The 17,153-nt window shown below is 39.1% G+C and overlaps 1 protein-coding gene across 3 annotated transcripts in view; it reads right to left on the minus strand.

The window, feature by feature from the left end:
• cnksr1 (connector enhancer of kinase suppressor of Ras 1) overlaps window positions 1-17,153 on the minus strand; it is a 46,284-nt gene that overhangs the window by 26,636 nt on the left and 2,495 nt on the right. For 2 of the 3 annotated variants that reach the window (XM_014015364.1, XM_014015372.1), the window contains exons 2-4: window positions 16,885-17,042; window positions 11,237-11,439; window positions 8,981-9,065 (exon numbers count right to left, since the gene is read on the minus strand). In XM_014015364.1, the coding sequence (XP_013870818.1) occupies window positions 8,981-9,065; window positions 11,237-11,439; window positions 16,885-17,042 (446 nt within the window). Of the gene's footprint in view, window positions 1-7,887; window positions 7,946-8,113; window positions 8,290-8,980; window positions 9,066-11,236; window positions 11,440-16,884; window positions 17,043-17,153 lie in introns of those variants that run through there. The other variant, XM_014015382.1, reaches the window with a different exon arrangement.

The raw sequence follows: 17,153 nt of genomic DNA on the forward strand, positions 1-17,153 counted from the left end.
ACAGGCTTCGCAYAGATGAGCTCTGGCTGGGAGCAGGAGAGAAGAGAAGAAATGATGGAGAGGCTTTWCATGAAGAAGAATGATGAGAAATTCAAAGCGAGCAGGGGAATTGTTTATACAGCCTGACAAACCACATAATAATATTGCTCTAAGCTKATTTGCAATGTCTTATATGATGAGAGGCAAAGAGAATTGGATGGAGAAYCTWATCCCCTTGAAATCTAASAAAGGATCAACAGTAAACACCTTAGATTGATGGAACTCAGAGGGCCAGAACACGACTATAGGGAGGTGCAAAGTGATTGCTGGCAAGTTCAACTTGTTAGCTTTTTTCTGTTTATCGCTTCTGTTGTTTGAGAWTTTGCTGATTGTGATCATTTGAAAGAATTTGTGATGTACTGATTTCCACCAAAACAAACTATAGGACTTTTTTGCATATCTGTTAAATGAGGTCTTCAGAACATTTAAAGCCTGAGCCAAGAACAGCAGGCTTGTAGTGGCACATTGGTGAGGTTCAAGAGATACAGATAAAATACGGCCCAGGGGTCAGAAARGGACTTCGACCAATCACCATTCAGCCCCAGTTTTTCTCAAATAAAACCAAAACCAATGAAAGTGAAGAAAAGAAACATAGTATTTTATACATAAARCTGGAGGTGATTAAAAAAAACAAATGGCAATGAAATGTTTTGTGCGCTCAGTTACCTTTTTTTTTTTACATCGAATGATGTGCTCATCACAACTTACACCAACTTGTGAAGATTTTGTTCAAAGCAGAAAATGTCTACATTGAAGACAGCATAAAAAATGGGAGCTTATTTTGATCATGTACATACTGTAATGTAAATATATAACCTATATGGGAATTTATTCATAACGAAATTTTCACAAGTCAGCAGAGGTTGTCTAAAACTTTATGGTGTAGCGGGGCCTTTAGATGTTTCGAAAAGGAAAAATTGCCACAGAATGYCACACATTCTCATATCCCAGGAAACCACAAATTTTAACAACAACAAGACACCCTTTTTGGTCTTGAAATAAAGATTAATGTCTAGCAGATTGTTTTTTTTTTTATTTGAGGCCTTTTAGTTGGTTCAACTAAGGCCATGTGGCTCTCGGGTTAAAAAATATTTTCTTATGTTGTCATTAGTAGTTCTAGAATGACTAATGCAAAAATAGCTAGTTAATTGGTCTGACTTCAACTGTGGTTTAGGGACGCCTAAAAATAGACCATTAAACAACTTGCGTTACATAAGACCTAATGTTTAGCACTTGAAGCTTTTGGGGGTCACAATATGTCATTAGAGCAAACAAACATTGACTGTAGAGCAAGTTAAAGCTCACGTTTGTCTTTAAGGGCTTTTAGTGCACATCAATAACACAAGAAATTCAAGACAGTCACAAATTGCAAGTTTTTGTAAAAAACTAATTTCGTAAAAATGATCAGGATTCAATTCAAGATTCAAGAGTTTATTGTCATTGTCAAAAAAGGCAACAAAATTATGTTTGGAGTACAACACTCAGTGGTAGTAGCAGATTTCCACCAAATCATCACACCAAATCATCATGTCCACAATTATTTTTGCAGCAATTCAAAATGTTTGCTTCCAAGGTTGAAGTGTTAACACGACCTGTTAATGGTAGACAATTTATGCTGTCTAACAATCAAAAATCCAGATCAGATTGTAGTTAAATTTATAATWATGTTCAGTTCTCAGTTCATTTTTAATTTGATTTCATGTGCAGTAACAGACCAAGTTTTCCTAGATATTTATTAATAGCCAAAAGATGTTACAGGAGGGAAGGATGGGGGCTTCACACTCACATAAAAAAGCAAATTATCAAAGATTATTCAAATCTAGYTTAGTTTGACCTGAAAAATGTATATTTAGAAACAGTCCTAAATARATAAACAGACTAATAAATAAGGTTTAAAACCAAGAACAAATTACAGACCTCCAGCAGCTACAGTTGAGTGGTGTTTCCACCTCCTGCAAGCCTTCATAGTATTACTGCTGACCTCACTTAGCAACACCTCCTTTGTTTACACATTGCTTAATTCTTCTGTGTGCTTCTTTTGAGTCACAGGAGGTTTTTCCYCAGCAGCCTGACCTGTTCTGTATTTTGTGCTAACTCTAGTAAAACAAGAAATAGTACCTTTTATTTTAGGTGGGCAAGCAGGGTAGTACTGAACCATAAAACTGCTTTTATGTCACGACGATGGGCGGGGTGGAAACTCCGAGGGAGCAAGTCAACACTTCCTACTGCTGGGTTCAGATTAAGCAACATCTGGATTCTAGTAAACTCAAACATATGGACACCTCCTTCAAATCATGGCTGCTCAAAACTGTGTCCAATTATTTTAAAAAGCATTGATACTCATTCATAAGTATTAGGTGTGTGATAATACACACTTATCTGTTCTACGATATGATATTTGCTTAGGCTTTATACAGCGTTGATGGGGGATGTGAAGTTTCTGATAAAGTTTCAGTGATTCATGTCTGTGGCAGAAACAAAGAGGATAAAGAGGTGGTACTGGTATCAGAGGGAATGAGGTGTGGCACAAATGGAGTTAGTCCTCAGCTTGTTTCGATCTTTCTATTCATTTAATATCCAAAAAACAAAACCTATATAGTTGACCTACTTTAGCTCTACATAAGACAAGAGCTTCACAAAAGATTCAGTCAGTTTGAACTATGGCTTCACATCATTGGACCTGCAGGCAACTCTTACAATCAATGATAGCAGTATTTTACAAACTTTTCAGAAACTGAGTGCCAAAAACTATGACAAATCCAGCCATCATCTGCACTGTCGTCGTAACTCAATAGCTGCACTAACTTCGAGTTAAACTGTAGACAAACCAAATCTAGAACGACAAATGAAAACTATTTTCATGGAAATATGTGATGAAAAAGTTATTTTATCTTTGTTAAATGGTAACAGTGAATTATGGCAGCTCAAAAAAAAAAGGCGACAGTTGTATACTTTGTTGCCTCCAGGCTGCTGTGTGGTGTGACTTGTGTTGCGTTTAAGGGAACCGTGTCTGTTTCAATCAAGCACTGAGATAATTTTGCTGCTAATATTGCTGTGCCTGTGAGCTGTTTCTCTCTAAAGAGTTTCAGGGAAACAATGTCACCCAATTATGTAAGTAGCATTCCAAGGAGGAAGAAAAAAATATGAAATTGTCAAACTGTCACAACCATGCGTAAGCACACACATACAGAAAAACCACTAAAAAAAGGTAAAGGTAAAGGTGCTTTATTTGTCATCAGTGTATGTTTCCACACAATGACGAAATTGTGCTCTGCATTTAACCCATCCACACCCAAGTGGAGCAGRGGGCAGCCATGTGAGGCGCCCGGGGAGCAGTTAGGGTTAGGTGTCTTGCTCAAGGACACCACGACATGTGGGTATGGCAGGGAGTCGAACCTAAGACTTTCGGGTCCCAAGCCGGCTGCTCTACCACTACACCACAGCCGCCCTAACTAGAAGGCAAGGACTCCTCTAATACCAATCTGATAGGATCTGATGGGATCTGGTGGCGTCTATAGGCCTGCTACCAACACATCTAATCATATAAACAACACAATCCTAAAGGGATGCTTTGCTAATGTTCTGCAAAAAAAACAACAACTCTAGAACCCATCCAGATGTTTATTTTATCAAAGTCTTCACTTAAACATGGTGGAACATGCAAGACTTGGTCATTATAATGCAGGTGGTCATAAAGTTATGGGTAATCAGCGCATATCAAATCAAACATGATCTACGTCCAAACTTGAACTTCCCTTGTGTACATTTTATCATGCTGCCAGGTCAGATTAGCAATAAAAAACCCAAACATAAGTAAGCTAAATCCCTTTCACCTTTCAATACCAGTTTAAAATTATTAACCATGTTAAATCACAGACAGTTAAATGTTTTCTGTTTCAATTCAATTCCTTTATTATTCCTTTACTTGACCACAAAACCAAAATAGTTTAATTTAAAACCAATAAGTTGCCACAGATTTATCTTAAAAGCATGTTGTCCATTTCCACCTGAAGGTTCCTAAACCAAAAGGTGTAATAAAAAAATTGATTTTTGAAACACACATACCTTCAACAAAATATTTCCCAGTTTAGCTGCTGTCAAACCCAAGTTCACTTTTTTCCCCTCCCTGTTCCTCTCTCTGCCCTCACTCTTTGGACTTTGGCCGCTGCTTGGCTGCTCCAAAGCAAACTGAGACTGCGAAAACTCTTGACTTGACAACTTGGATCCCAACAACACCAGKTGACTGCTGACCCCGATCGCCCTCGGGGTGGCAGAGAGAGAGAYAYAAAAAACAACAACACACACAAATGCTCACACACTCAAAGGAAAAACTAGCAATACAAGAGTCCTTTCTGTTGTTGGAAAGATGTGGTGCAGTCTCTGAGGAAGTACCTCTTCAGAAAAGACGTCAGGGTTAAGCCAATAGTACTGTCACATAGGAATGACAGATTCAATTAGCCATGAGCAAGGTTTACGCAGCCATGACCACGCTAATCTGTGTGCTAGAAGCATGTTTAATGCGATTCAGTTCGACACTTCTTAGCATAAGATGCTGTACTTTACCACATAACGTATCTGTTGTGGCGACAGCATGCATGGATAATTTATGGTTCATCATTCGCCAATGAAGGCAAAAAGCATTAATTTTTTGCCCATGTCTGTGTGTGTTTGTTATTCATGAAAACTCAGAATACCTCATGAACAAGTGGACTGATCTCAATGAAATTCTCTAAAAGCAATCACTGGGTGTACTGTATTTCTACACCTGATTAACCTTTGGAATCACCTCCGTTCAAGATAGCCAATATAACTAAATGTCTTGAGCAATTGCATTAATAGCTATAATTCAGCCAACTTAACATATAGTGAGCTAAACTTTGATGTGGTGGTAGCTTTGGGGTTTTCCCAACTTATAATAAACAGATGGATGGGTAGGTAGCTCAGTAGATGGATAGGTCAGTGGCTCCCAACCAGGCTGTTGTAAAAGGTTGTAAAATATCATTTTATTGTATGCATATAAAACTCACCAAAACTAGTCCACTTGAATAAACAAAACTCTGTATAACTCAGTTCTTTTGTTTTCCATTGTCAAATACAAGTTTGCAACAATTCACTTTATTTTTTTATTTTGATGAAGCAATAAATGTTTACCTGTTGAGCCCGACGGGTCTGGTACAGGGCCCACACTGAAAACTGAAGGAGCTAGTACTTATACAACCCTGTGGGTTTAAAGGGTTAATGTGTGTTTGGTAGAGGTGGGATGTTAAACTGATGAACTCCATTCCACTAGGGGGCTCTACAGGTTGTTTACTTTTGTTCTGAAGAACTTTGTGTGAAAACAGAAGTAACATTGTTGAAACCAGAAGTGATTTAAAATGAAGCATATGTTAAAAAATTAATACTTCTACATTTACAGTTAAATACAATGCCCAATATGGTAAGTTCTTATTGCAATATTAACCATTTGTGTAACTGTGTAGATTAATTTTTCTGTTGTAAACTATAAAGATAATGTGTTCTGCATGAGTGTTCTGGAGAGATTAACATTATGCTAGCAGTTTTCTATCAGCAGCAAACTGGCACGATGCTCATGTTTGTTTCTTGCACAATATGAATTAATATTGATATGCTATTGATTCTTGTGTTTTAAAGGAGTAAATTAAATGTGGTTTACACATATATATTTTATTTGCTGAGTTACATTCACCATAGCTTTAGTTGTGATTTGCTTATAAAAGTTACTACGATTGTCAAATGTATAATTATAAATTTGGTTTTGAATGGATATTAAAAAAGTCTAAATGTAATTTTTTCCTTGTTTACAGTTCAACCAGTGGCAGCTGCGTTGTGTATTTCAGTGGGCAATAAACAACAGTAAGATGGGTAGATGGATAGTTAGACGGAAAGGTTAATTGCCTATATGCCACGGTCATTAATGACGTATTTCCGGTAAAATTCTTGCCACACACATCCCTTCCACTTCCTGCTTACTGCTTTGTTTTTAGCGTTAGCTTCTAGAACTAGTCCGTGAAAACGTCACAAAAGTTAGAGCATCCGTGAGCTACTGGTATAAAATGCGAGTTCTGTTGTGCGCCTTTGTGTCCACTAACCAGCAGGTACAATAGAGTAGTTAGTTTTTTTCCATTTTCCTCTAGAGGAGGAAAGTTGACAGCTGTGGATCATAGCTATACAGGGAAATCTTAGCTATAAGCTCACACTTGCATTTGTAATCGGCATTTCTAACCTGAGGATATTCAAGAGCCAGCATCATAAATGAGAAGACGGAGGTTACAAAAGGGAAATGTACAATTATCCCCTTTACTGCCAAGACGAGAGAGGAAAAACCACCTCCAGATGACAGTTAGCAGGAAGCTAACACAGCAGCCTGTACAGGTGTGTGTGCACGCGCGTTAGTGTTATACAGAGTATGAAATGTTTTTAGGCAACTTTGTCATGAGTTTTATGCAAAAGTAAAAACTTATTACAATGTAAACAAAACACGAGCGACGAGRKCCCCCTCCCSARGAGTACAGAGAGCTGCAGAACCTCCACCTGATAATCATTACGTTTTCAGTTCACCTATGTCGGGGAAAACAATCCAAACCATACAAGTAGCCCATCAATTTAAAGCCCAGACTCTGCTCTTTCCAACAATATAAGTGTCACAGCTCTACGTGAAAAATTCACCAAACAAGCAGCCAAGGAATAGCGAAAATGGCTAAATTCTGGAACCATAAACACGAACGTCTTTCCTTTGTTTTTATGGCTTTAATCCACTTTGGAGTGATTTTTTTTTCTCCACTTGGCTGGACCTGTACGTGTCCTGTGTTAATGTTGGTACATGTAATATGCTAATTATGTACTGTGGAGATCATTAAGAGTCGTTTTCGGGTGAAAAAATCTTTCGCTAACACAATGTTGCCCGCGAACCGGAAGACCAGTATGTGGCACCAAGTGCTGGACCGGATGTCCGTGGCCTATAGGGTAGTTTGATCCCCCGTTCGAGCTGTCTCAGTTGTTGTGTCCTTGGGCAAAACACTTCACCCACCCTGCCTTGGTGGTCAGAGGGTCTGGTGGCGCCTCTGTCAGTGTGCCTCAGGGCAGCTGGGGCTACAATGTAGCTTACCACCATCAGTGTGTGACTGTGTGTAGTGTAATGCCCTTTGGGGTGCAATGGGGCTTGATAATGTGCTACATAAGTTCAGCCCATTTACCATTYGATTGATTAGGCAGYTGYYTAGATTTGATAAGAAGATAGGTAGTTGGATAGGTAGATGGARTYATATTTTATTAAATGCATGTTTCTCTTTGCTGTTAAACAGGTATACAAAACTTTCATGTTGTCCACATATGACCTTTAACCTCATCTGCCATGTTAGTGTCAATTTCAACCACATTTTAGAAGTATTAGTTACAAGTTGATGATTCAAAGTCTAGAAACATATGCAGCTGTTGAAACCTGACAGGTATGTTCCCAAACCTCACTTGCTCCCTTTAACCTTCAGACACCTGCATGAAGTGCAATGTTCAAAAACAGGAACCGAGCAAACAATAGCCCAGCATTAAATAAAACAATAACCAATGATCAACACAGAAGGGACAGGAAAAATAGGTGAATATTTCTACTTACTAATCACTGACCCAACACTCTGCATTTAATGTATCCTGAGCCAGTAATGAATGAAAACAACAGTCAGCAGGGCCAACTCTGATTCACAGCGTAGGAGCAAAAACATCTTATCAGAGTCAACTCGCTAAATACCTCTGCTATAAACACCTCCCTGTTAAATCTCACGATTCATGAAAATATCACCCGTAAAGCAGACACACAGAGACGGTTTTACTTACTTCCCATGTGAAAGTCCTGCAAGCTTTGTGACCTGACAGTTCCACTTCATGTTTTTTCCTTGAATCGACAGAAGTTAGGTTTTAATTCCTAAAGAACTTCTCTGAATAAGCTTGCCTTTTTGTATTTTAGTACATGCTTGACCTATTGGAAAGGCTGAAGCAGAGTCCTGTAGCGGTTAAAGAAGGATCACCTTGTGGAGAATTATCCAATCAAAGAGGAAGGTACCTGTTGTGCTGGGCAGGCATCCAAATCAAGCTAAATATAAACTCCTTAAAAAAAACCTGAGTCTCCTCTTTCAGTCTGTTTTGCTTCTCTTTACTTAGCGCTCTCCTCTGTTTTAAACTTCAATCAAGTGGATTTTTTCTGTGCGGTCAGCAGCGTTTCAGAGTAACTGCCTGTTGTTCTCGGCTGTGTTCTCTCCCCCAGGAGCCAAAAGTCATTTACCAGTGGCAATGTAATCCCTCCTCCGAGTCTCCTCCCTCCCTCCCTCCCCCAGGTGGCACAACATATCCAGGCCTGCCCTCCCATCTACAGCACCTAGAAACACTTTTCACTCACATTACTCCTGTTATGAGCGTTTCTCCTCCTCCTAAGTCTTCAAGTATTTTCAGACATCGGGACAGCATGCAAACAAACCGAGCTCCGGCGAAATATCTTCAACCTAATCTCCTTTAAGGCTCGGCTGCCAGCAAATATGCCAAGAATTTTCTGATTTTGAAAGAAAAAAAAAGAGCTCGACTCAAGCTGAACCGAGGAACAGGGAGCAAGTCTTTGCTTCGGCTTCTCTTGTTCTATCAAAGGGGCAGGCTCAAAAATGAAATTAACACAACAGGTTGTAGTTCCTCTTAGACTACAGCATGACATAACAACCAGAAACATACTGTAGGTAACTCATGTCCAGTTCCCTGCGACGTAAAGCATCTCGTCCATTTATAAACACATGGGCTGTAAAGCATATTTTAGATACAAGGGTCGGAAATCGGGTGGAAACAGACACAAGAGCTGGGCAGGTATTTGAACATCAGATTAGATAAACGAGTCACATGATGTGACAGGCAGTCGTCATGTAATAACTGAGATGAGCACACTCACCTTGTGCACGATGTCTCCCAGCTGTTTGCAGTGGTTYAATATGTCTTTGGTATCGGTGTATCCACTGAGCTGGAAAAACTGATACCTGTAAAGATGAATTGTGTTTTAAATTAGTTTGGACAGAAGAGTAGAAGGGATAATTAAAATTAAAGAGAGAAAACAGAGAGATTGAAATAATAGAGAGAGAAGGCAACAYTATGAAAAGACTTTACCAACATCTGTGGCTGACTGATTCTGGAAATAAATCCTAATCGTGATCATTTGGATATATATAGTATTTGAGTTGAGAAAAATTGCATTTATTGCACCTAAAGAAGAGTGAAGGTGATATACTCCCTGATACCTTCCTGTTGAGATTTCCTTTAAAATAATTGACAAAYGGCTTGATCTACTAAGATCCCAAATAACAAGTGCTAAAATGTGTGAAAGCAAAAAAATAAATAAAATAAAATAAAAATTGCAAATGCTATGAGTGGGCATGTTGCAGGTGGCCTACAAATGAGAACGGGTGCAAAAGTGACTGCCCTACTGAAATAATGAGTTTTGCGTGTACGTTTGGGCAGTCAACATGTGGAGTTTGGCTGAGCAGAGTGGTCATAAAAGAAAAACAAAGTTCYAAGTTGAAAATGCAGTGCTGTAAGGAGTTTTTCTGTAGGAGATATGGTGTGGTTTCAAGTTGTGACTGGCTGCAAAGCAGCCCTTAGGTTGTCCACCAACTTTAAAGGGGACCTATTATGCAAAATTCACTTTTTAAAGTTTTTTTTACTCAACTTTGGGTATGTACTTCTTAAAAAAAACAGTCCTAGGACTACAAAAAATGCACCCAAGGGCATATTTACTGTAAGTAAATGTATTTTTAATGTATATTAACGACAAGTTTTATACTTCAGTCGTTTTGTGATGTCACAAGCCATTCGACAACCCACCGGAACCTGCGTTCAGCCCCTCACCTAGCAACCCCCAGGTGAGGCTCCACCTCCTCAGTATAAAAAGCCGTCACAGTTGTTGTTGTGAAATGCGCAGCTCATTTCACAACAAGCCTCCAAAAGGGCAATGGATAGAGTGTTGGACCAGAGAGTGGGAGACCAGGGTTCGAGACTGGCATGGATACAATTTAATTATTTTCATTCAATATGAACACGTTTTCTCATGTACCTCTATTGTTTAGCTTATTAAAGCCTTGTTAAAGCCTTTTTGTTCGAGTTTCTGACGTATTTTTACCGCTGTTGCTCCCTGCTCTGGTAACAGCATGCAGAGTGAGCGCAGAGCAGAGGAGGGGGAGAAAAAAAAGAAGCTGCGACCACGACTCTGACTCTGGGTCTCATATGGTTGTACAACGGAGCTTCTGCTATTATTAGCCATGCTAACGTAAACGCTGGCTTTGGAGGGCGGAGTTAATGTCAACAGATTTTTGGAGGGCGTTACCAACAGAGCTCATTAACATAAACAGCTCTTCTGAACGGAAGTCAGAGCAGGCAGAACAAGAAAATGGGAATTTTTTATTATCTGAGAATTATTTGGTGCATTAAATTGAATGAACGTGGTCTGGATAGCCCACAGACATACCATAAAATTTTCTAGAACCCATAATTGGTCTCCTTTAAAAGTGACATGGATAAATAGCTGGATAGATGATAAGTCTCCACTGTTTATTTCTGACAGAACATTTTCTCTTTCCATCACCTGTTGTACTAATGCCCCCTTCTTCCCACAGTGACTGCAGCCAGTTTGCATTTGCCTTGTATACGTGTCAAATACAGACACCAGCATAACCAGCAACCACAATCAGTTTTAAGTTTGATGAATCTAACAGCAGGTGCTAAAATTCTCACGATCATACAGTATCTACAAATCTTTTGTAGATCAGACCAAAAGTGTTTACTAAGGCTATGGTATATAAATACAAACAAATAAAAATAGCCATGCAGTCCATATTGTAGGGCTCCATTAAATCTGGTTTGCTTTTAATTGTTTTCCTTCCCAGAAATCTGTTTTAAATTTCCCAGTTCCATGTTTTATAGTTAGTTTTTCCCCACATTAGCATCTAATAATTTGTTAGATTAATACAATTTCAATAAGTAAATGAGAAACTACACTAAATTTCATACATATTGACAAATTTTAACAGATACAGAGTAAGTGTTTCAGATTCAAAYAAAAGATAATTTTTTAAAAGGTGCTTAAAATAAAGCTTCTTGTGCGTTTTACATTAAAGTAAGCAGTCTACAGCAATGTTTCAAGCTCCTCCTCACAAACCTGTTGAGCAAAGAGAAGAGGCCTTTAGCTGAGGTTATGAGTTCAACAACAACYGTCAGAACCCCAGTGGACAGCTTGGTGGTGCTCCGTCCATCATAGCCGTTGAGGCGCCAGCGGCTTTGAATGTTCATCTGCAGCGTGTGAGCAAGAGCGCTCAGCTTCTCTGTCAGAACTTTTAGGCTTTCCCCTCCGAAACCGTAACTCTGGAGAGGACACACACAAACACACGGGTTACTGGTGCCCAACCTACTGTATTTCTGCGACATCGACTAGTTAATTCTAGCCAAGCTCTATTTGAATACTCTAGTTGAATGTTGAAATTTGAGAGTATTCAAATACTTTTTTCCTCAACAGAGAAAACCACTGACTTTACCACTAATGCTAAAAGGTTACAACATTCAGTTTTTCCCATTTTCTCTCAAAAACACCTAGTCCATTTCAACAGGTCACCTGATTGGTCATGTCGTGGCTAGCCTTTTCGCCAGGGCAGAGATGCGGGAAATAAACAAAGTGGAAACTGTGTGGTCTCGATCTCAGATTATTTAATAGAAAGGTGCATATGCAAAGAATGAGCAGAGCCAGACAGACGTGAATCGAAGCGTCTGTCAAGCTCTCGCTGACCCGGAAACAGAAAAACAGGCAATATATACATCCTGCTAACAAAATTAGAGCATCAGAGATATCCAGGAAACCAATGACATGGTTACAAGTAAATAGGCCATAAGATTACATGGGTACATACAGTATCTTAAGAGTCACGAGAAACAGATAATATAATGGCAGTTTATCAAGAGATGCAGAACAGGACATGTCGAGGTAATARGCAGTTAGGGAGTCAAGATATTCTTCCACCACAGTCAAAAACACACAAAATAGATTTCATTCTATATCCCCATTTCACTTTTGACATGGTAGAATCAAAAAAATATGTAATAACTTGGGGGGTATCATTGGGCACCATTCACTATTTAAAGAGTTATTACATCTGATTCATACAATTGGTTTTAAAACAAAAATGGCTGATAAAGTCGCCCCATTTCTTTTGCAAGCTATCAAAATACATATGAGAGGTCAGTGCCCTTATTCTGCCTCAGCCATGGCACGCATGAAGCTGGAGCGATAAGAAAGCTATTAGTTTTGTGTGAAGAAGGGTTTATCTTGCAATAAGCCAAAGTAATCGTTTAGATTTTGTGTAAAGGTGTTTCACGATGATGTTGTCAAGCGAAACAATGAGGATTCTGGATTGAAAACGATGTTTCAGCTTGATCAGATGCAAAGTCTTCTGTTTCATACAATGCATTAAGGAAAATTAAAAGCCCACACAGTGTAATATGAACTTTTCAGAGATCCAGTAACATACTGCGTCAAGTAGATGCATTAAAGGTTTCAGCCACATGTTCTCCCGTTCCAGGCATCGATTAAAAAAATGCAAAAATCTTACTTTAGAGGATTTGTGAAGAGATTTTTGGGCCACTATGTTGCAACAGGGCTGAGAGCTTATTCACAACTGTGGGTATGACTTGTAAAGCAGTAAAACTTGATATAAGATTTTTTTTTACAAGGATAAGTACATAGTTAAAATAAATCTAACATTCCTTGAAGACGGGCATACAAACCAGCCACCTTACACGCCAACATTTTAAATTCAAGCTCATGAGATCTGTTAGCATTCAGAGTTCATATTGTAGACTCCTCTCAGCTACTACCACAGCATCTATAAAAATMACTGAGTTATAGGCATTTTCATGTTTGCTAATATTGATTATCTGTGGCATCCGTCATGAAACAGAGCGACTCCAAAAGATAATTAGTTGTAGATGTACATCTTACGATTATTTCTAAGGATTTCATTAAAATCCATTCAGCTGTTTGAGATACACTGATAACAAACAGGCACATTAATGAACAAACACATTTCAAAGCAGCAGGTGACAATTACTGTATATTGTACAGTGTAAATTATAATAGAGATTACAGAGCTGAACAGGAACAGAAGTTATAATACAATACAAACCAAAGCCATCACACAGCCAGCCAATCAGATTGTAGCATAAGATACTAGGGGTGGAAATATTTTACTGTCTCACGATTCGATTCAAAATCAATTTTTTTATTCAAAACTCAATGGGCCTCATGCAAGTATATGTTCGTATTCTTATCCTAAATTTCTCTTACTTTTGTTCGTACAAAGGGTTCGTACGAACATGCCACGTCAGATTCAACAAACTCTTCTATCTTCAGGAAAAGTGTGTAAACGAGCTGCGTACACATGATGAATTACACCTGTTCTTATCCAGCTGCTCGTGCACGCGGAGCGGTTCTTTACATAATTACCACCCCAAAAACACCATATAAGGATATATGTTTCCTGCCCCGCGTGTCCGTTCATGAATGACATCACAAAGTAAAAAAGAAGAACTTTACGAGTTCGGAGATTGAATTCCTGCTCTCGGAGATCCACAAAWAAAATGTCATTTTTAGCAGCATCAGCTTGGAATTAAAGGATCTGCTTTAAAGCTGAGGAATGAAATAACTACTGCTGTTAATGTCATGTCTCCTGTGGGTCGTTACAGTCACAGTAATAAAAACCTAAATCATATTTCTCTCTCTCTCTCTGTAGTCCTGCTCCAGTTTTTCTTTGGTCAAATATTTTTAATAGCAGTGTAAACACCGGTGTTACATAGTTTTCATTTATTCAAAAGGAAGCGCGGTCACACAACTTAAGAACAAATCTGTGCGTATGAACGGTTCTTGCATGAGGCCCATTGTGAGCCCATTTGTCGTGTTTCTAAAGTGCTTCATCTTCATTTTGCAAATTTTGTACACAGTGAAGCTCATGTCAAACTCGGACTCATTCAGTAAAAAACAAAATGAGCCCAAATCTTTGCATTCAATGAAGACAGGGTCTGCTGAATCTCTCTTTCCTCCAGTTTTGTAGTTTCCTCTTTGTTTTGATGCTTTCTGTGCATTCATACATTCCAGAACCAGCTCCATGTGATGCCAGGACGTCCCAAGTGGTTACAAAATGGAGGTTGACAAACTATTATATATATATATATATATGACATTTTAAATCGATCCTGAATCTTTGTAAATGAGAATCAAGATTCCGATTTAAAGCTATTTTTTGGTGCACCCCTTTAAGATACACAGATAACCTTAAAAGTCCTTTAGAAATGTCCATCATCATTATTTCTTGCAGTGACACAGAGACGTGACTCTTCAAAGGTGCCGGAGCTGGAGCGTTACATTGTTGTGATGCACTCATCGTAGGGTCAAGAGCTGTCGACCGGTCAGGCTTTGTTGTTGCATCATGCGGCGACAGGAACGAGCTTGTCAAACAAGTGGCCATGAATCTTTTATGGCCTTTTCCACYCTGTAGCTGCTAATTGCGGAGCTGTGAGCTTGAATGGGTTTGGACTGAGTCACGCCAGCGAGTGACGGAGGATTTTATGAATGAGAACCGTGCTGGCACTTRATGGCACATCAAGTCAGAGAGGAGGATTAGCAGACAAAAACGACCCCATACTTGTTCTGATTAACGTAAAGGCTTCCACGCCTGGCACAAGCGTTATCACCTGCTGCTGAAAAGTGGGCGGATTTGACTGTTGGCAGAAAAACTCATGGACAAATTTTAATAAAACCACCAGAAAACAAACACTAAATCTACAATGTATACAACTACTTTTGAAGCCAACAGCCAAACAATGTTAGCAAACACAGAACTAGCTATAGCCCAATCAATGTCATAGATATTGAGCTAAAATTTGGTGGTACTAGCTGAAAGTCATTCCCAACCCYTATTCTGAGCACTAACTGATTGTGTGAGAGCTTTGCATAAAACTTGYTCAATAAATACTGGGATTTGTCCATTAGCAAAATGTCTCATTAACCACAGGATGAATTTTAATGAAACCTTCATAAAATGATCACTGCATGCACATCTACAACTGATTAACCTAATTCAAGATGGCCACCACAGCTATTTAACAATAGCAAACACAGAAAATAGCCATAATAGTCAGTTTTACAGATCCTGAGGCTCATCCACATTACTCTAATTGGCATAAATGAACAAAAACCTTACAAGACCTTGACAATATTATGAGATATTGCATAATGTCTTTTTTTTTAAGATTTGACCTCAATGGCAACATCTCATTTTCTCCTCATAAGCCAGTTTTAGTTTAAAACTCTGACATCTGACAAATTGGTGGTGCGCAATTTGCATCCCTTTGAGGAATGTGGGGCCTTTTTATTCTTGCAGACTTTCTGTAAAACTCTTAATTCAATCTGTCTTTCAGTTGTTTCAAAAACCTCAATAACAAGCAGTTTAAGCTGTTTTAGCTTGTTACGCCACCAGAGCTGGACTTTTGCCTGCCTCTGTCCTGCTGAATCAGTCCTTACAGTGAAACAAAGGCTATTCTGGAAGCACACCAACTATATTACCTAAATCCCTAAAACCGTCTTACAAGTTTGGATAGTTCACAAATTTAATTATGCAGCAGAAAAATGTCCAAAAAAAAAGGTAAAAGGAAGGTAAAATAATTCGCTCTACATGATCTGAAAGAAAGAAGTGGGTAAAGAAAATGGATAGTTTGCTTGAGAAGGGGAAAAAAAGAAGAACAGTGAGAACTGTGAGTTAAGGCTTTCTGAAGCAGGATTTGGATACCTGTGAGAGCAGTAACTCTGGCTTGATTCTAGCTGGATTTATGGATGTTTGTCCAATGGTTGTTTTTACCACAGTGCAAACATCAGTGGGCTTTAAAAACACTACAGTCTTGGGGGCATAAATCCCAGTTGTGGAAAAGTTGGGACGGTGTGTAAAACGTAAATAAAAACAGAATACAATGATTAGCAAACATATCAAAAGTTTCATTATTTTTTAATAAAGTATTTGTTGTCAATAAATCAGGTCTGATTCTGTTTCTTTTAGGAAACCACAGATGCCACATCCTTCATATTAAAGTAAAAAGCTTCTAGCCTCTCTGATGGTATAGAGTTGCATTACTGCCAATGGCATGAGCAGCTTATCCATCTAGCACAGCGGTGCTAAATCCGGGTCCTAGAGGGCCAATATCCTGCATGTTTTACTTGTTTCTCTGGTCCAACAAACCTGATTCAGGAATTTAATTGCCTKTTGAAGTTCTGCAGAAATCTGTTGGATCACCCATTTATTAAAATCGGCTGTGCTGGAGCAGAGAAACATCAAAAACCTGCAGGGTAGTGGCCCACCAGGACCAGGACTAGACTCCCCTGATTTAGCAGATCTGTACATGTATTTGAGATGTGTTGCTGTTATAAATCTTAAAATTATCTTGTTTTTTTATAATAAATGGAGCAACTTCTTACTCTAAATTTTCTATATAGTTTCTTTGTTCCATTGTAAGTAACATATGGGTTTAGAAGATTTGCAAATCATCGCATTCTATTTTTATTTACATTTTACACGACACCCCCACCGTTTTGGAATTGTGGTTGTAAATCTCTCTGCTGCAATTTCACAGAACAACCTGGCAAAAGCCTGGTGGATTACTGCTCAGCAAATATCCGTCACCTCCATAACAAACACGACAGAAAGCCTTGGCGACGCGGGGCGACACTGCAGACATGTAAACAAACACACACGATGGCTGAGCCTCACTCACCAGAGAGCAGAGCTTCTCCACGGCTTCCAGGATGAGCTCCTGGTGTCCAATCTTATGGACTCCCAACTTCTCCAGGTCCAGGGAGGTCAAACTGAGCAGGCCTGCGCCTGATAAAGACCACTCTGAGACCTGGTACTGACTCATGGGGGCATCCAGACCTGATCACAGCAGGACAAACACACACATGTTTACACAGCTATCCATTTGGGCACTTTCCATTGACTTCCATTACATTTCTACAGCCTAACTCTGACCACAAACCCTAAGGC

The sequence above is a fragment of the Austrofundulus limnaeus genome, unplaced genomic scaffold, assembly GCF_001266775.1.
Source record: "Austrofundulus limnaeus strain Quisiro unplaced genomic scaffold, Austrofundulus_limnaeus-1.0 Scaffold2, whole genome shotgun sequence".
Lineage (NCBI taxonomy): Eukaryota > Metazoa > Chordata > Actinopteri > Cyprinodontiformes > Rivulidae > Austrofundulus > Austrofundulus limnaeus.